We start from the raw sequence: 16494 nt of genomic DNA on the forward strand, positions 1-16494 counted from the left end.
TTATATGTCCTATCTCTCAGAACACCTTCCAATAATTTACCCACTACTGATGTCAGGCTCACTGGCCTATAATTACCTGGTTTACTCTTCGAGCCTTTCTTAAACAATGGAACAACATGAGCTATCCTCCAGTCCTCTGGCACTGCACCCGTGGCTAAGGACATTTTAAATATATCTGCCAGGGCCCCTACAATTTCTACACTAGTCTCTCTCAAGGTCCGAGGAAATATCTTGTCAGGCCCTGGGGATTTATCTACCTTTATTCACTGTAAAGCATCAAGTACCTCCTCCTCCTTAATCTCCATATGTTCCATGACACTAGTGCTTGTTTCCCTTCCTTCCATATCCACGATGCCAGTTTCCTGAGTAAATACTGATGCAAAAAAACTGTTTAAGACCTCCCCCATCTCCTGAGGCTCCACACATATACGACCACTCTGATCTTCTAGGGGACCAATTCTGTCTCTTACTATCCTTTTGCTCTTAATATACCTGTGGAAACCCTTTGGGTTTACCTTTACATTATCTGCCAAAGCAGCCTCATGTCTTCTTTTTGCCTTCCTGATTTCCTTTTTTAGTATTTTCTTACATTTCCTATACTGTTAAAGTACCTCATCCGTTCCTAGTTGCCTGTACCTGCTATACACCTCTCTCTTTTTCTTAACCAGCTCACCAACATCCCTTGAAAACCAAGGTTCCCTATGCTTGTTACCTTCGCCTTTAATCCTGACAGGAACATACAAACTCTGCACTCTCAAAATTTCATCTTTGAAGGCTTTCCATTTACTGAGCACATCCTTGCCAGAAAATAACTTATCCCAATCCACCCTACCTAGATCCTTTCTCATTTCCACAAAATTGGCCTTTCTCCAATTTAGAACCTCCATAATTATCTTGAAACTAATTACATTATGGTCACTGGACCCAAAATGCTCACCTACACATACTTCTGTCACCTGACCTGCCTGGTTCCCTAATAGGAGATCAAGTATTGCATCCTCTCTCATTGGTACCTCTATATATTGATTTAGAAAACTTTCCTGAACGCATTTGACAAATTCCAAGCCATCCAACCCTTTCGCAGTTTGGGAGTCCCAGTCAATATGTGGAAAGTTAAAGTTCCCTGCTATTACAACTTTCTGTTTCTTACATCGGTCTGCTACCTCCCTACAGATTTGTTGCTCCAATTCTCTCTGACTATTGGGCGGTCTATAATACAACCCTATTAGTGTGGCCACACCTTTCCTATTCCTCAGCTCCACCTATATGGCCTCTGTAGTCGAGCACTCCGGGTTGTCCTGTCTACGCACAACCGTGATCTGTTCCCTGACCAGTAATGCCACTCCTCCCCCTTTCATCCCTCCCCTTCTATCACGTCTGAAACAACGGAAGCCTGGAACATTAAGCTACCAGTCCTGCCCCTCTTTCAACCATGTCTCACTAATAGCAATAACATCGTAATCCCACGTGCCAATCCACGCCTTAAGCTCATCCGCCTTACCTACAATACTCCTTGCATTGAAATAGATGCACCTGAGAACATTACTATCATGTACAAACCTTTGATTTCTGTCCATACCTGCAGACCTCGCATAATCATTTTCCTCCTCACTTTCTTCTCTAACACTCTGGTTCCCCTCCCCCTGCAAATCTAGTTTAAACCCACCGGAGCAGCACTAGCAAACCTACCCGCAAGTATGTTAGTCCCCTTCCAGTTCAGGTGTAAACCGTCCCTTCGGAACAGATCCCACCTTCCCTGGAACAAAGCCCAATTATCCAGAAACCTGAAGCCCTCCCTCCTGCACCAACTCCTTAGCCACGTATTTAGCTGCATGATCCTCCTACTTCTAGCTTCACTAGCACGTGGCACAGGTAGCAGTCCTGAGATTGCAACCTTGGAGGTCCTGTCCTTTAACTTTGCACCTAATTCCCTAAACTCTCTTTGCAGGACCTCCTCCTCCTTCCTATCCACATCATTGGTCCCAACATGGACCATGACATCTGGCTGCTCACCCTCCCTCCTGAGAATATCAAGCACTCGATCTGAGATATCACGGACCCTGGCACCAGGGAGGCAGCAGACCATCCGGGATTCTCGATCTCTTCCACAGAATCTCCTATCTGTCCCCCTAACTATTGAATCCCCTATCACTACTGCTCTCCTCTTTACCCTCCCTCCTATCTGAGATGAGGGTCCTGCCTCCGTGCCAGAGACTTGACCACTACAACTTGTCCCTGGTAGGTTGTCCCCACCGGCAGTATCCAGAATGGTGTGCTTATTGTTGATGGGAACGGCCACAGGGGTGCACTGCTCCTTCTGTCTAATCCCCTTCCCTTTCCTAACAGTCACCCAGCTACCTGCCTCCTGACTTTTAGGTGTAACTATCTCCCTGAAACTCCTATCTATGTCTGCCTCTACCTCCCTAATGATCCGAAGTTATTAATAAAGTAGTTTTTAGCACTGATACATGACTCAGTGTGTTCCTTTTGTTGTTGGTTCGTAACATTACATAATTAAACAGTGCAAAGCAATACTGGTATGGTTGCCCACCCCTTTGTAACTAAATATTGTTGCCATGTAGTTGCATTCACTTCCATCCACAAATTCCAGATTCCTTACCAGTTCTGAGAAGTTGTTTCTAACAATGTTCCAAACCAACTCATATTCGACTTTATAACCTCTGAGTTGGTTTCTCCCAATTTACTCAATTTATTAGAGTTTCAATATCAAAAGAGTAAAGAATTTCCATTCCCATACCTATTCCTTCCAGTATTAGATCTATTCTGATTTCTAACTGCATAAGAGGTGATAAGGTATTCTGATTTGACATTACTGGAGAATACTGCAGTTAGGTTTAGTATGATCGTCTCCACAAGCCCAAGAATGAGTTGCACTTTCTTGCAACCCTGAGAACATATACTCATACCCGTGGTTTATTTTATCTGTTGGATCCATGTTGAGGAATGAGTTGCACTTTCTTGCAACCCTGAGAACATATACTCATACCTGTGGTTTATTGTTATCTCTTGGATCCATGTTGAGGCAGTTTCAATAAGCCAGAGGAAGTGGTTGAGGCAGGTACCATAACAACATTTAAAAGGCACTTGGACAGGTAAGATTTAGTGGGATACGGGCCAAATGCGGGTAAATGGGACTAGCTTAGATGGGCATCGGGGTCAGCATGGACAAGTTGGGCTGAAAGGCCTGTTTCCACGCTTTATGACTCTATGACTCTTTCTGTTTCGGTGTAAACCACCATTACAAAAATTCCTCAATGCACATTCATGTCATTGTATAATTTCCAGCAGTCCCTAAAGTAGTGCAAGCTGTAGAATCTATCCAATTTCTTTGGTTCTCTTCCTGCCACTTTTCCCATATTGGTGTAGAGAGTCAATATCCTTTTCTCTCCTTAGTAGGGTTATCAAAAACAAGAGGGCATAGGTTTAAGGTGAGCTGACGGAGTTTTAGAGGGGATTTGAGGGGAAATTTTTTTTAGAGAGTGTGGTGGAACTTGCTGCCAGAGGTCATGGTGGAATCAGATACAATCACTACTGTAAGAGGCAATCAGAGAGACACTTAAATAGGCAGGGTATAGAAGGATACAGAGCTAGTGCGGGCAAATGAGATGAGTTTAGATGGGCAAATAACTCGACATAACTGTGGTGAGCTGAAGGGCAGGACCTCTACTGTCTGTGTCACTGAAGTCATCAGAGAGCAACTCCACTTACAGTGAAAGGTATCGTGGTGACAGTTGGTTAAATTGCCACACTAGTTACCCAGAGGCTTGGACTAACAATCTAGTAACAGGAGTTCACTTGCTACTGTGGCACTCGTGGAATTGAAATTCACTAAGACTAAGAATTGTAAAAAAAAAATTAATTTGCCTTCTGAAATGTTCTATTATAACTAGAGAGTGATAATGTTATGGTACAGGACAGAAACAGGCCCTTCGGTCCATCACATCCATGCTGACCTTTTCACTCACCTACACGAATCCCATTTGCCTGCGTTAGGTCCATCTCCTTCTATGCCCTGCCTATTTAAGTATCAGCCTAGATGCCTCTTAATGTAGTGATTGTATCTGATTCCACTACCTCTGGCAGTGTGCTCCAGGTATCAACCACTCTGTGTGTGTGTGTGCGTGTGTGTGTGCGTGTGTGTGTAAATAAAAATCTTATCCCTCAGATCCCCTTTTAAGACTCCCCCTCTCACCTTAAACCTGTGCCCTCTTGTTTTTGATACCCCCTACCAGGGGGAAAATGATTTTGACTTGCTACCCTATCTGTTCCTCTCATAATCTTGTATATGTTAAAACAGGAGGAGGCTAAAAGCGAATGAACCATCTGGCATTGACCCTAGGCTTTACACTTGGACATGGCAGTGTTGTTCCATGTTGATATTAGCAAAGATATCTGAATTGGGAGCATTGTTGTACTCCAGACCATAATTTACAGACAATGTGCTGCCTTCCTCCATCTTGATACCTGGTTATACGTAGTCCTATTGGCAGAACCATCCACCAGTAGATCCTTGAGGCACTCTGAGCCATCAGTATCAACAAGTGTGTGCAGTTAACAGAGATAAGTGATCCTGCAACTAATGGTTCAGATTAAATCTCTGCAATCTCTTTAGTTGGTACACTGGCATAGCAAGTAGGGCTGTTGACACACAGCTCCAGTGACCCAAGTTCAATGCTAGTGTCTGGTGTTTATCTGTGGCAAGTTTGCGTATTCCCCCTGTTAGAACGTAGAACAGTACAGCACAGGAACAGGACCTTTGGCCCACGATGTTGCTCTAAACTAATTAAACTAGTTATTAAATGCCCAACTAAACTAATCCCTTCTGCCTACACAATGTCCATATCCCTCCCTTCTCTGCACATTCATCTGCCTGTGTTGTACTGGAAAGGAAGAGGGTAGAAACCAGAATAAGGCAGCTCCCTTTCATTCCCACTCCCCCCCCACCACCCACCTACCTACCTTCCCCCTCTCACCTGAACTCACCTATCAGCTGCCTGTGTGTGCTCCTCCCCCTCCCCCCACCTTCTTATTCTGGCTTCTGCCCTCTTCCTTTCCAGTCCCGATGAAGGGTCTCGGCCCGAAACATCGACTGTTTATTTCCCTCCATAGATGCTGCCTAACCTGCTGAGTTCCTTCAGCACTTTTTGTGTATTGCCTTCTAATATTTGTCATTTCCACCCTGGGATAAAGGCTCTGACTATCTACCCTGTCTATACCTCTCAGAATTTTATGTACTTCTATCAGGGTTGCCCCTCAGCCTCTGATGCTCCAGAGTAAATAATCTAAGTTTGTCCAACCTCACTTTATAACTGATCCTCTCTAATCCAGGCAACATCCTGGTGAACTTCTCCTGCATCCTCTCCAGTGTCCCCAGGTCTTTCCTGTAATTTGGTGACCAGAACAAGACACAATATTCCAAATGAGGCCTCACCAAAGTTTTATACAGCTGCAGCATGACTTGTCAACTTTTATACTTAGCACCCCGACCGATCAAGGCAGGCATGCTGTACGCTTTCTTTACCACCCTGTCTACTTGTGTCACCACTTTCAGGAAGCTATGGACTTAGACCTGAAGATCCTTTTGTACATTGATGCTGTTAAGGGTCCTGCCATTAACTTTCCCCTTATATTTGACCTCCCAAAGTGCTACACCTCATATTTATCTGATTAACCTCCATCTGCCCATATTTCCAACTGATCTATATCCTTCTGAAACCTTTGATGATTTTCTTCACCATCCACAGCTCCCACAATTTTTCTGTCGTCTGCAAATTTGTGTCCAAGTCATTTATATCACAGACAGAGGACCCAGCACTGAATCTTGCAGAACACAACTGGTCACAGACCTCCAGTCAGAGTAACAGACCTGCACCACTACCCTCTGTCTTCCATGGCCAAGCCAGTTTTGAATCCAATCTACCAAGTTTTCATGGATCCCATGTGCCTTAATCTTCTAGAATGGCTTTCCGTGAAGGACCTTGATGAAAGCTTTACTAAAGTTTGTGAATACAACATCCACTGCCCTACCCTCATCTGTCATCTTTGTCACCGCCTCAAAAAACTTAATGGAGTTTGTAAAACATGACCTCTCCCACACAGAGCCATGTTGACTACCCGAAAAGTCCATGCTTTTCCACATGCGAGTACATCCTATCCTGGTATTGGTATTGGTTTATTATTGTCACTTGTACCGGGGTACAGTGAAAAACTTGTCTTAGAACATAGAACACTACAGCACAGTACAGGCCTTTCGGCCCACAATGTTGTGCCAACATTTTATCCTGCTCAAACATCTATCTAACTCTTCCCTCCCACGTAGCCCCCTATTTTTCTATCATTCATGTGTCTATCTAAGAGTCTCTTAAATGTCCCTAATGTATCTGCCCCCACAACCTCTGCCGGCAGTGCGTTCCATGCACCCACCATTCTCTGTGTAAAAAAAAAACTTACCCCTGACATCCCCCTTATACCTTCCTCCAATCACCTTAAAATTATGTCCCGTCATGTTAGCCATTGTCACCCTGGGAAAAAGTCTCTGACTGTCCACTCGATCTATGCCTCTTATCATCTTGCATTCTGTTCGTACAGATCAATTCATTACACAATGCGTTGAGGTAGTACAGAGTGCATTGAGGTAGTACAGGGTAAAAACAATAACAGAGTCCAGAGTAAAGTGTTACAGCTACAGGGAAGTGCATTGCAGGTAGACAATAAGGTGCAAGGTCAAACAAGGTAGGTTGTGAGGTCAGGAGTCCATCTCATCGTATAAAGGAACCGTTCAATAGTCTTATCCCTACGAATCTTCTCCAATAATTTTCCCTAGCACTGATGTAAGGTTCACTGGCCTATAATTTCCTGGTTCGTCTACATGCCCCTGACTGTGCCCCTGACTAAAAAGTCCCGTCACTATTGCTCGCCTAGACTTTGCCCTACCCTCCTGAATAAAAGAGCTAGTTGTGGTGCTGCTGTCATTTTCCCCTGAGAGGCTATTGCCCCATAGCAGTCTCCAAAAGGGTATACTTGTTTGAGAAGGGAACAGCTACAGTAGACTCCTGCAATACCTCTTGGCAGTAACTCATTTATCTGACTGAGCCATTGGTGTGACCAACTCCTTGAAGCTTCTCATACTATGCCTTTTGTATGCTTAACAGTGAGTCCATCTCAGAATCAGAATCAGGTTTATTATCACTGACATATGGCGTGAAATTTGTTGTTTTGCAGCAGCAGTACAGTGCAAAGACGTAAAATTACCATAAACTACAAAAATAAACAGAGCAAAGATAAAGGAATTATGAGGTAGTGTACATAGATTCATGGACCATTCAGAAATCTGATGGCGGAGGGGAAGAAGCTGTTTCTGAATCGTTGAGTGTGGGTCTTCAGGCTCCTGTACCTCCTCCCTGATGTTAGTAACGAGAAGAGGGCGTGTCCCAGATGGTGTGGGTCCTTAGTGATGAATACTGCCTTCGTGGGGCACTGCCTCTTGAAGATGTCCTCGATGATGGGGACATCATCTGTATCTGTGATGGAGCTCCACTCCAACCAATCCATGTGGTCTGAGAGTAGCTGCAGCTGGACACACTTCCTGCAGACATGCTGGACAGGGACATTTGAACTCTCCCTGATCTTCTGCATCTCACAGGAGGAGCATGCCACTCCACCAGTTGCCATCACTGCCCCTAAAGTAAACTAACGGACTTAAGAAAAAGAAAAAAACCTTATCTTGCCATACCTTATTGCTGCTTGTCCTCCTCACTGAAGTCTGGTATTCACCAAAGCCCACAATATTGCCTCAATGTTTAAGGAAACGCACATTTAAGCATTTTAGTGCAACTTGCTCTAGTGCTGTTTGCAAGATTAGGAGATAACAGGTTTGGTCTCTGAGGTTGATTTTTAAAAATAACCAAGAAGCAGCCGTTACATTATTTAAAACAGGAAGAGATTGTGCAGTTGTTTTCCATGACAAGATCTAGCAATATTATTGACATCCAAAGGTTTTATTTGTTAATACACTCCACTAGTAAATTGGGAGTTACAGTTTGCTAACATTCCTTTTACCTATTTCATTGGGCGATTTGTGCGTTTGCAAGTCAGTGAGGTTAATCAAGATTCAGTACTGTGTATTTATTCTGGTTGATACCAGCCACCAACTTTCCCAGAACAGAATTCAGGTTCTCATCTCTTTTGAGAGATAGCGGGAGATCTCGTATTGCATTTATTTTCAATTCCTAAAAGCATTGTTTCTACCATTAATTTTATGTTAAAATTTTCACTGAAATAAGTTTAAAAATTGAGAAACCACATTTCTTCCCTTCAGACTGATTTGATCAAACTGATTGTATCTGCCTATCAATCTTAAACTCTTTGGTAGAAAATATATATCTCTTTATTCATCTAGCTTTGTTGCCAACAACAGCTATGTTTTTTACAATCATTATTAGTCTTAATTGAAAATTGCACACGAGGCTTCTCCTATTTTATGGCAAGGTTCTACCTTGCTGATATATTCTTAAGCAGTCATTAAACAACAACAACAATATAACACGAGTTTCATTGCATCTAGAGTTTCATTGCATCTAAAGTTTCAGGCATGGATTTGCAGCTTTTCACTATGTTTCTTTGACATGGCCTGGACTTGTGAGAAGAGAACAAGGTTCAGTTTGATTAAACTTGTATCTTGAAGTTTGGATATTTCTGTGTTGACATTCAAGCTGGATGCATTAGATGAGTATTAGTCTGAGATGGGACTAATTGCACTTGTCCCATTGTGACATACAAATTCAGGGCAGAATAGCATTGAGGCACAGAGGGATCTTCGGGTCCAAGTCCAGAGCTCCCTGAAAGCAGCTGCATAAGTTGATAGGGTGATAAAGAAGGCGTTTGGCATGTTTGCCTTTTTTAGCCGAGGCATTGAGTTCAAGAGCCAGGTAGTTACATTCCAGCTTTATAAATCTCTGGTAAGGCTGCATCAGGAGTACTGCATTCAGTTCTAGTTGCCCCATCATAGGAAGGATGTGGAGCCTTTGAAAAGGGTGAAGAATTGGTTTACCAGGATGTTGCCTGGATTACAGAGCATGCTATTACAAAGACAGCCTGGACAAACTTCGATTGTTTTGTCTGGAGCAATGGAGGTTGAAGGGAGATCTGATAGAAGTTTATAAGATTATGAGAGGCATAGATAGAGTAGACAGCTAGTATGTTTTTCCTAGGGTCAAAATGTCTAAAACCAGAGGGCATGCATTTAAGGTGAGAGGAGATAAGTTCAAAGGAGATGTGCGGGGCAAGTTTTTTACACAGTGATGGGTGCCTGGAATGTGCTGCTAGGGGTGGTAGTGGAAGCAAATACGATAGAGGCATTTAGGAGGCTCTTAAATAGGCACATGAATATGCAGAGAATGGAGGGATATGGACATTGTGTAGGCAGAAGGAATTAGTTTAGTAAGGCATTGAATTAGTTCTGCACAACATTGTGGGGCGAAGGGCCTGTTCCTGTGCTGGACTGTTCTATGTTCTAAATTTGTCATGTGGTTTATTCACTGTATCCCATAGTGTACTTGCTTCAGGAAGTTCTGTATGCTTCAATCATTCACTTGCTGTGTCCCACCTAAATGCAGTTCAATATGGGCAATTCCATTCATACCTCATCCAAGCCTCTCTTAATTTTATATGCCTCAGTTAAGTCTCCCCTGAGACTCCTCTCTTCCAGCGAAAGAATTCTAGCTTATATTGACTCTTTCCTCCGAGCTGCAGTCTTCCAGTTCTGGGAAATCTTTGTAAATCACCTCTATGCTCTTCTGGAGGAACTCAGCCAGTCGAACAGCACCTGCGAGGGAGTGGAGTTGTCGATGTTTTGGATCGAAACCCTGCATCAGAATGGAAATGTTAACAGTTCCTGTACCCCACAGATGCTACTTGACCCACTGAGTTCCTCCAGCAGATTATTTGTTGTTCCAGCATCTGTAGTCTCTCGCTTCTCCACCTCCTACGCACTATCCTGTGTAGCCACATCCAGCCTTCTGAACTCAGCACTGAATTCGACAACTTTGTACAATCGGCAATTCTATCTTTTTCAGCACTGATGGTTTGTTTCCTTTCTCTCTTCTATTGGTTATTTGGTATCTATTCATCTCATTTCATCTAATACGAGAAGGTGTACATTTAAGGTGAGAGGGGGAAAGTTCAAAGGAGATGTACGGGGCAAAGTTTTTTTTTTACGTAGAGAGTGGTGGATGCCTGGAATGTGCTGCCAGGAGGTGTGCTGGAGGCAGATACGATAGAGGTGTTTAAGAGGCTCTTCGCTAGGCACATGAATGTGCAGAGAATGGAGGGATATGGACATTGTGTAGGCAGAAGGGATCAGTTTACTTTATTGATCTTAATGTGAAGAAGTCTTCATTGTACATTTTCCAGTGTTAATTTAATGTCAAACATTTTATACAATGTGCCAACGTTAATGTAGTTCTATCAAAATTTCCATACTTATTTTCCTTCTGCATATAATTTTAAGCATGTGTATCTAGGACATCTGGATCTGGCCATCTTGAGTGACCTCTCCCTCTGTTTTGCATAGAAACAGTCATAAACATCCAAGTTAGGATGTTCTTCACAGTTTCCCTGCTCTTGAAACAGAAGGACCTCAGTTTAACATCTTGTGCTGAAACATTGTGCAACTGCCACTGCAGCTGTCTCTCAGAGTCAGCGAGTTTCATGTGCCTACGTCTCTGGATTTCTCAACTTTCCCACTATGTCGAAGGTGATATCTTGGGTTTATTATATATCTTTCTGAACTAAAGGGAAAGTGAGGGTTCAATGGACCTAGCATGAAAGGCCAGTGAGGCCGCATTTGGAATATTGTGTTCAGTTTTGGTTACCCTGTTGTAGGAAAGATGACATAAGGCTGGAAAGAGTGCACAGATTTATGAGGACATTGCTGGTACTCGAGGGACTGTGTTATGGAGAAAGGTTGAGCATGTTGGGATTTCTTTTATTGGAGCATAAGAGAATGAGGGGTGATTTCAAAGAGGTGTATAAAATCATGAGGGACAGAGACACGGTGAATGCGTACAGTCTTTTTCCCAGGGTTGGGGAACCAAGAACTAGAGGGCAGAGGGGAGAGATTTAACAGAAACCTGAGGGGCAACCTTTTCACTCACAGGGTGGTCGGTATATGGAATGAGCTGCCAGAGGAAGTGGTTTAAATATTAACATCATTTAAAAGGTACTTGGACAGGTACATGGATGGGAAAGGTTTAGAGGTATATGGGCCACATGCGGTCAAATAGGACCAGCTTAGATGAGAATCTTGATTGGCATTGACCTATTGGACCACTGGGTCAGTTTCCGTGCTGTATAACTCTATGGAAGTGCAGGTGATGCCAATGTCAGATTGGTCATGATCTCAATGAATTGGGTTGAGGGGCCAAATTCTGGGTTCTTTTTATTTTAATGTGTCTTTCTGGTGGTATCCGACACCGACTTGTTGAGGTGTAGAATTACCAAAGCACTTTGCTTTCCATTGTAAAGGCCTGTTGGTGAACCCATTGGGGCCATCGCCACCTGGCAGACAGCGGACCATTTTGGGGGTTGGGGGGAACAACGAATGGTAATGTTTCTTTTATGTTCAATTGTGACCCGCTTAATTATGCTTTCCTTGACCATCATTTGAGAAACGGGAGGAATTAACTAAACACATTTATTGTAGGAAAGTTCAAGAAAGCAAATGAGGAATTATCACCAGAGGAACTTTGGAGGAAAGAATTGGCTCTCTTGGGTGGGTGGTTAGAAAATGTGAGAGACGTATAATGCTTTTGTGCCCTTTTCATTTTGTTCAACTTGAGAGGATAACCTTGAAGCTGCTGGAGACTTCTGTGGTATGTTGATCAGATTAGATTCCATGGTACTTGTATCAGAGGGAAGTCGGGGAGAATTTGTGTAGGTCAACCATTACATTGCTGGAAACGGGGGTTTGGTTGGAGGTGTTACTGGACTGTGGCTTGTTCCTCACTTCACCCGTTTTGATGGTCAACTGCCTTTTCGTTTTCAACTTTCTGCACAACTGTTTAGTGAAGGATTTACACAGGAGGAAGTAGATGACTGGATCGAGGCAAACGTTAAATGCGCACAGAAACAGTGTGAACTCCTTCGCATAATACAGGCTGTTGAGTATTGCACAGTTATGCTTGGTCAATCGTTTTTTGTCGTAAGGGATCTTGACAATTTGGTACGGCACAAAGCAGACGAAGAAGACCCCCAGGATGCTGAAAATGTTGCGGTTAGCTTTCTTTACCACGGTGCTAGAGTCCTGAAATTTTTGTTTGGACCAATATATTTTCTTTAAGATGGCTAAGTAACACAGAGTGAGAAGGACAAACACAATCCAGAAAACAACTTGGCAGTTGATAATTATAAAATTGTGCCAAGTTTTCCCAATCTCGCTTTTCAAATTCATGCATTCTGCTGCAGTGTGCACTGTGGGGACCTTGTTGGTCAAAATGATATTTGGCAGGGCAAAACTCACCATGAAAACCCAGCATCCCACACTGATCACTTTGGCAACTGTTACTTTCTGCACGACGAGGATTTTTTGAGGTTGTACAATCTTCAGGTACCGGTCGAGGCTGATCAGGCCGAGGAATATTACGCTGATGTACATGCTAGTGTAGAACATGACAGCAGAGTAACGACACACAAAGGCTTCCAACTGCCAGGTCCCGAGAGATGACCCGGAGAGGATTTTAAATGGAAGTGTAACTACCAGCAGCAGGTCAGCTGCAACAATGTTTTTGAGGTAAATCACAAAGCTGGACTTATTTGGAACGTGGCAGAAGATCCAGGCAGCCAATACATTCAGCAGGAATCCTCCAATGAAGACAATGACGTACAGGAGGGGAATGACCACTCTGGTCACAGTGGGGTTACGCAATTCACTGCAGTTCATAACGTTGGAAGAGTTTTTGCTGTTGTTCATTTCTGAATGAATGAGAGAAGCAGAAAGGGAACGAAAATTTAGGCAATCTAAGAATAGAATATCATAGTGACTCGAAGGAGTCATAGAGTTATACAGCAAGAAATGGCCACTTTAGCCCAACAGGGTTCACACTGACCATCAAGTAGCCATTTACATCGATTCTTCATTAATGCCATTTTATTCTATTTGCATAGAATACAGAACAGTAGAGCAGAGAACAGGCCCTTCAGCCCACAGTGTTGTGCCGACATAGCTATTCCCTCCAACCTACAGAATGCCGATATTCCTCCATTTTCCTCTCATTCGTGTGCTCATCCAAGCCCCCAGTGAATTTGCCTCCACCACCCTATCAGGCAACGCATTCCAGGCATCCACCACTCTCTCAGTAAAAAACATACCCCTCACGTCTGTTCTGAACCTACCCCCTCTCACCTTAAATGCATGCCCTCCAGTATTGGATAGAAAATCTGGTATATAATGGGAGAAAGATATTGCTTGTTCCTGTGCTGTCAGACTAGAAGGAAGTAAAAAAAAGCCTGCAGATGCTGGAAATCTGAAATAAAAGCCGACAATGACACAAGATTTTGCAGATGCTGGAATCTGGAGCAACACACAAAATGCTGGAGGAACTCAGCGGGTCAGGCAGCATCTATGGAGGGAAATGAACAGTTGATGTTTCAGGTCGAGACCCTTCATCAGGACTGGAAAGGAAGAGGGCAGAAGCCAGAATAAGAAGGTGGGGGGAGGGGGAGGAGCACATGCTGGCAGGTGATAAATGAGTCCAGGTGAGAGGGAGGATGAAAGGGAGTGATGTAAGAAGCTGAGAGCTGTAGAAGAGGCAAAGGGCTGAAGAAGGAGGAGGAAAAAGCAGACAATATTGGAAACACTTGGCCAGTCAGTCAGCATCTGTGGAAGGAGAAACAGACTATAACGGCTCAGGTCGTCAGAACTGGGAAAGACTTGCTTCTTCCTGAACTGTTGCAGAAACCTTGTCCACATGCCATCTTCTTCCTGTACTCCTGCTCTCAGCCCCTCCCCTTGACACAATAAGGATGGAGATCCCCTGGTTCTCATCTACCGGCCACCATGTTGAACGGATCACTCTATGCAATTTCTGCCACCTTCAGTGAGATTCCACCACCGGACACACCTTCCACTTTCCTCTCCTTTCAGCCTTTCAAAGGGACCATTTCCTGACCTCCTCTTTCGTCCTCACCAGCCACTCCACTTCTTAAAGGCACTTTTCCCTGCAACCACAGGAGGTGGTATTGGCATTGGTTTATTATTGTCACACGTACCGAGGTACAGTGAAAAACTTAATCTTGCAAACCATCCATACAGATCATTTCAAAACATCAGTACATTGAGGTCATACAAGGGAAAACAATAACAGAATGCAGAATATAGTGTTACAGTTACAGAGAAAGTGTAGTACAGACAGACAATAAGGTGCAAGGGCCACGATAAGGTGGATTGTGAGGTCAAGAGTCCATCTTATTGTACAAGCGGTCTGTTCAAGAATCTTATAACAGCCGGGTAGAAGCTGTCCTTGAGCCTGGTGGTATGTGCTTTCAGGTTTTTGTATGAATGTCCACGGTGGGAGGGGTTTTTGATTATGCTGTCGACAATTACCTTCCCTCAATAGATGCTGCTCAACTCACTGAGTTCCTGCAAAAGATTGTTTGTTGCAAGGGAAAGACCGACTTATTCTCCTCCTGACCAACCTTCCTGTTGCAGAGGATCTGTCTCTGACAGCACTGGAAGGTATGACATCACACTTTGGAATATTGTGTTCAGTTTTGGTCACCCCACTATAGGAAAGATGCCATTAAGCTGGAAAGAGTGCGGAGGAGATCTATGAGGATGTTGCCGGGACTTGAGGGACTGAGTTACGGAGAGATGTTGAGCAGGCTGGGACTTTTCTCATTGGAGCGTAGGAGAATGAGGGGTGGTCATATAGAGGTGTATAAGATCATGAGGGGCATAGAAAAGGGGAACGCACACAGTCCTTTTTCCCAAGGTTGGGGAATCAAGAACTAGAGGGCATAGGTTTAAGGTGAGAGGGGAGAGAGATGTAACAGCAGTCCTTTTACCTCTCTCCTTCCCACTATCCAGGAACAGAAACAGTCCTTCCAGCTGAAGCATCCATTCACTTGCACCTCTTCCAATCTAATGTACTGCATTCACAATGTGACCTCTGCATTGGAGGAACCAAACTCAGATGACTATTCAGCGAGGTACTTGCTTTCAGTGCACAGGGGTGATTTGGAGAATCCCTGTTGCCCCTCCACTTCAATTCTGCTTTCCACCTCCACCGTGATCTATCTGTCCGTCACTTCCTGGACTGTTCTAACAAAACCCGATAGAAGGTTGAGGAACATGTCTTCCATTTGGTGAGACTGCAGCCTTCCGGAGGCAGTATGTGTGTTTCACAACTGCAAGTACTCTACCTGATTTTAGAACTGGTCATTTCTGCTGCAAGGCATCCGAATTTGATGTTGGCTCAGTTTCTCCTTCTGCATTAGCACAGCCTGACCTGCTGGGCGTGTCTGACAGCCATACATATCGCAGCACTTTGCATTGAGTTTGTTTGTGTTATCACTCTTGAACTGCTCCCATACCCACCACTGACCCCCATAGCAACTCCAGCCCCACAGATAGTCCCACCTCCCCACTACTTCGCCGCAACTTCAAACCAGTTTTTCTCTTTCCCAGTTCCAACGACCTAAACAGCTAATCCTGTTTTTTCTTTCCACAGCTGCTGCCACAGCTGAATGTTTCCAGCATTTTCATTTGGAACATGAGTGAGTGGAGCATGTTAGGGAGTAAACAAGTAATTTTCGATATTTGTGGGGAATGATTCACCTTTGTTGCCGAAGTTGATTTTGTACGATTGAGGCAACGGCCTCCCAATATTGACCAAAGGAACCAAATCCGTAGACACCTCCACATCACCGGTTAAATGCTTCATCAGTCTACATTGTTTCCTGAAACTGGCCACCTTCCTCCCCTCTCTGCACCCTCTCTGCTTGCAGGATGCTGTCTGATACATTGGTCCCTGAGACTGACTGCCTTCCTCCCCTCTCTCCACCCTTGCTGCTTGCAGAACGTTGTCTGCTACTTTCTTGCTTCTCAGCAGTGGTAATGTTGCCCGCTTCTCCCTTTTCCTCCTTCACATTCCCTCCCCATCCCAACCCTGACCTCAGTTTAACCCAGTTACAAGCCTGGATCATCTCTGATCCATTTATTGGTTTATTATTGTCACATGTACCAAGATACAGCAAAAAGCTTTTGTGCTGTCCAGACAGATCATGCTATACATAATTACATCGATGCAGTAAAAAGAAAACAATGCAGAATATAGCGTTGCAGTTACGGAGAAAGTGCAGTGCAGGCAAACAATTCTGCACTGGCTGGATAAACCTTGCTGCCCTGGCAGGTATAGCAGTTCTCCAATTGAAAAAGCCCAAAGTCCACAATGATGCAATTGGGAAAAAAAAAGTTGA

At 43.9% G+C, this 16494-nt stretch overlaps 2 protein-coding genes across 2 annotated transcripts in view; one reads left to right on the forward strand and one right to left on the reverse strand.

The window, feature by feature from the left end:
* LOC127571939 (mediator of RNA polymerase II transcription subunit 12-like protein) overlaps window positions 1–16494 on the forward strand; it is a 499625-nt gene that overhangs the window by 244645 nt on the left and 238486 nt on the right. The window lies entirely within an intron of this gene.
* LOC127571944 (P2Y purinoceptor 14-like) lies at window positions 10328–12988 on the reverse strand. Its single transcript, XM_052018709.1, has one exon. The coding sequence runs from the start codon at window positions 12986–12988 to the stop codon at window positions 11927–11929; it is 1062 nt and encodes a 353-aa protein (XP_051874669.1). The 3' UTR covers window positions 10328–11926.

This window comes from Pristis pectinata, chromosome 6 (assembly GCF_009764475.1).
Source record: "Pristis pectinata isolate sPriPec2 chromosome 6, sPriPec2.1.pri, whole genome shotgun sequence".
NCBI classification, from domain to species: Eukaryota; Metazoa; Chordata; class Chondrichthyes; order Rhinopristiformes; family Pristidae; genus Pristis; species Pristis pectinata.

Coding starts and splice junctions, on each gene's coding strand:
- LOC127571944 (XM_052018709.1), bottom strand. CDS start 12,988: ATGAACAACAGCAAAAACTCTTCCAACGTTATGAACTGCAGTGAATTG.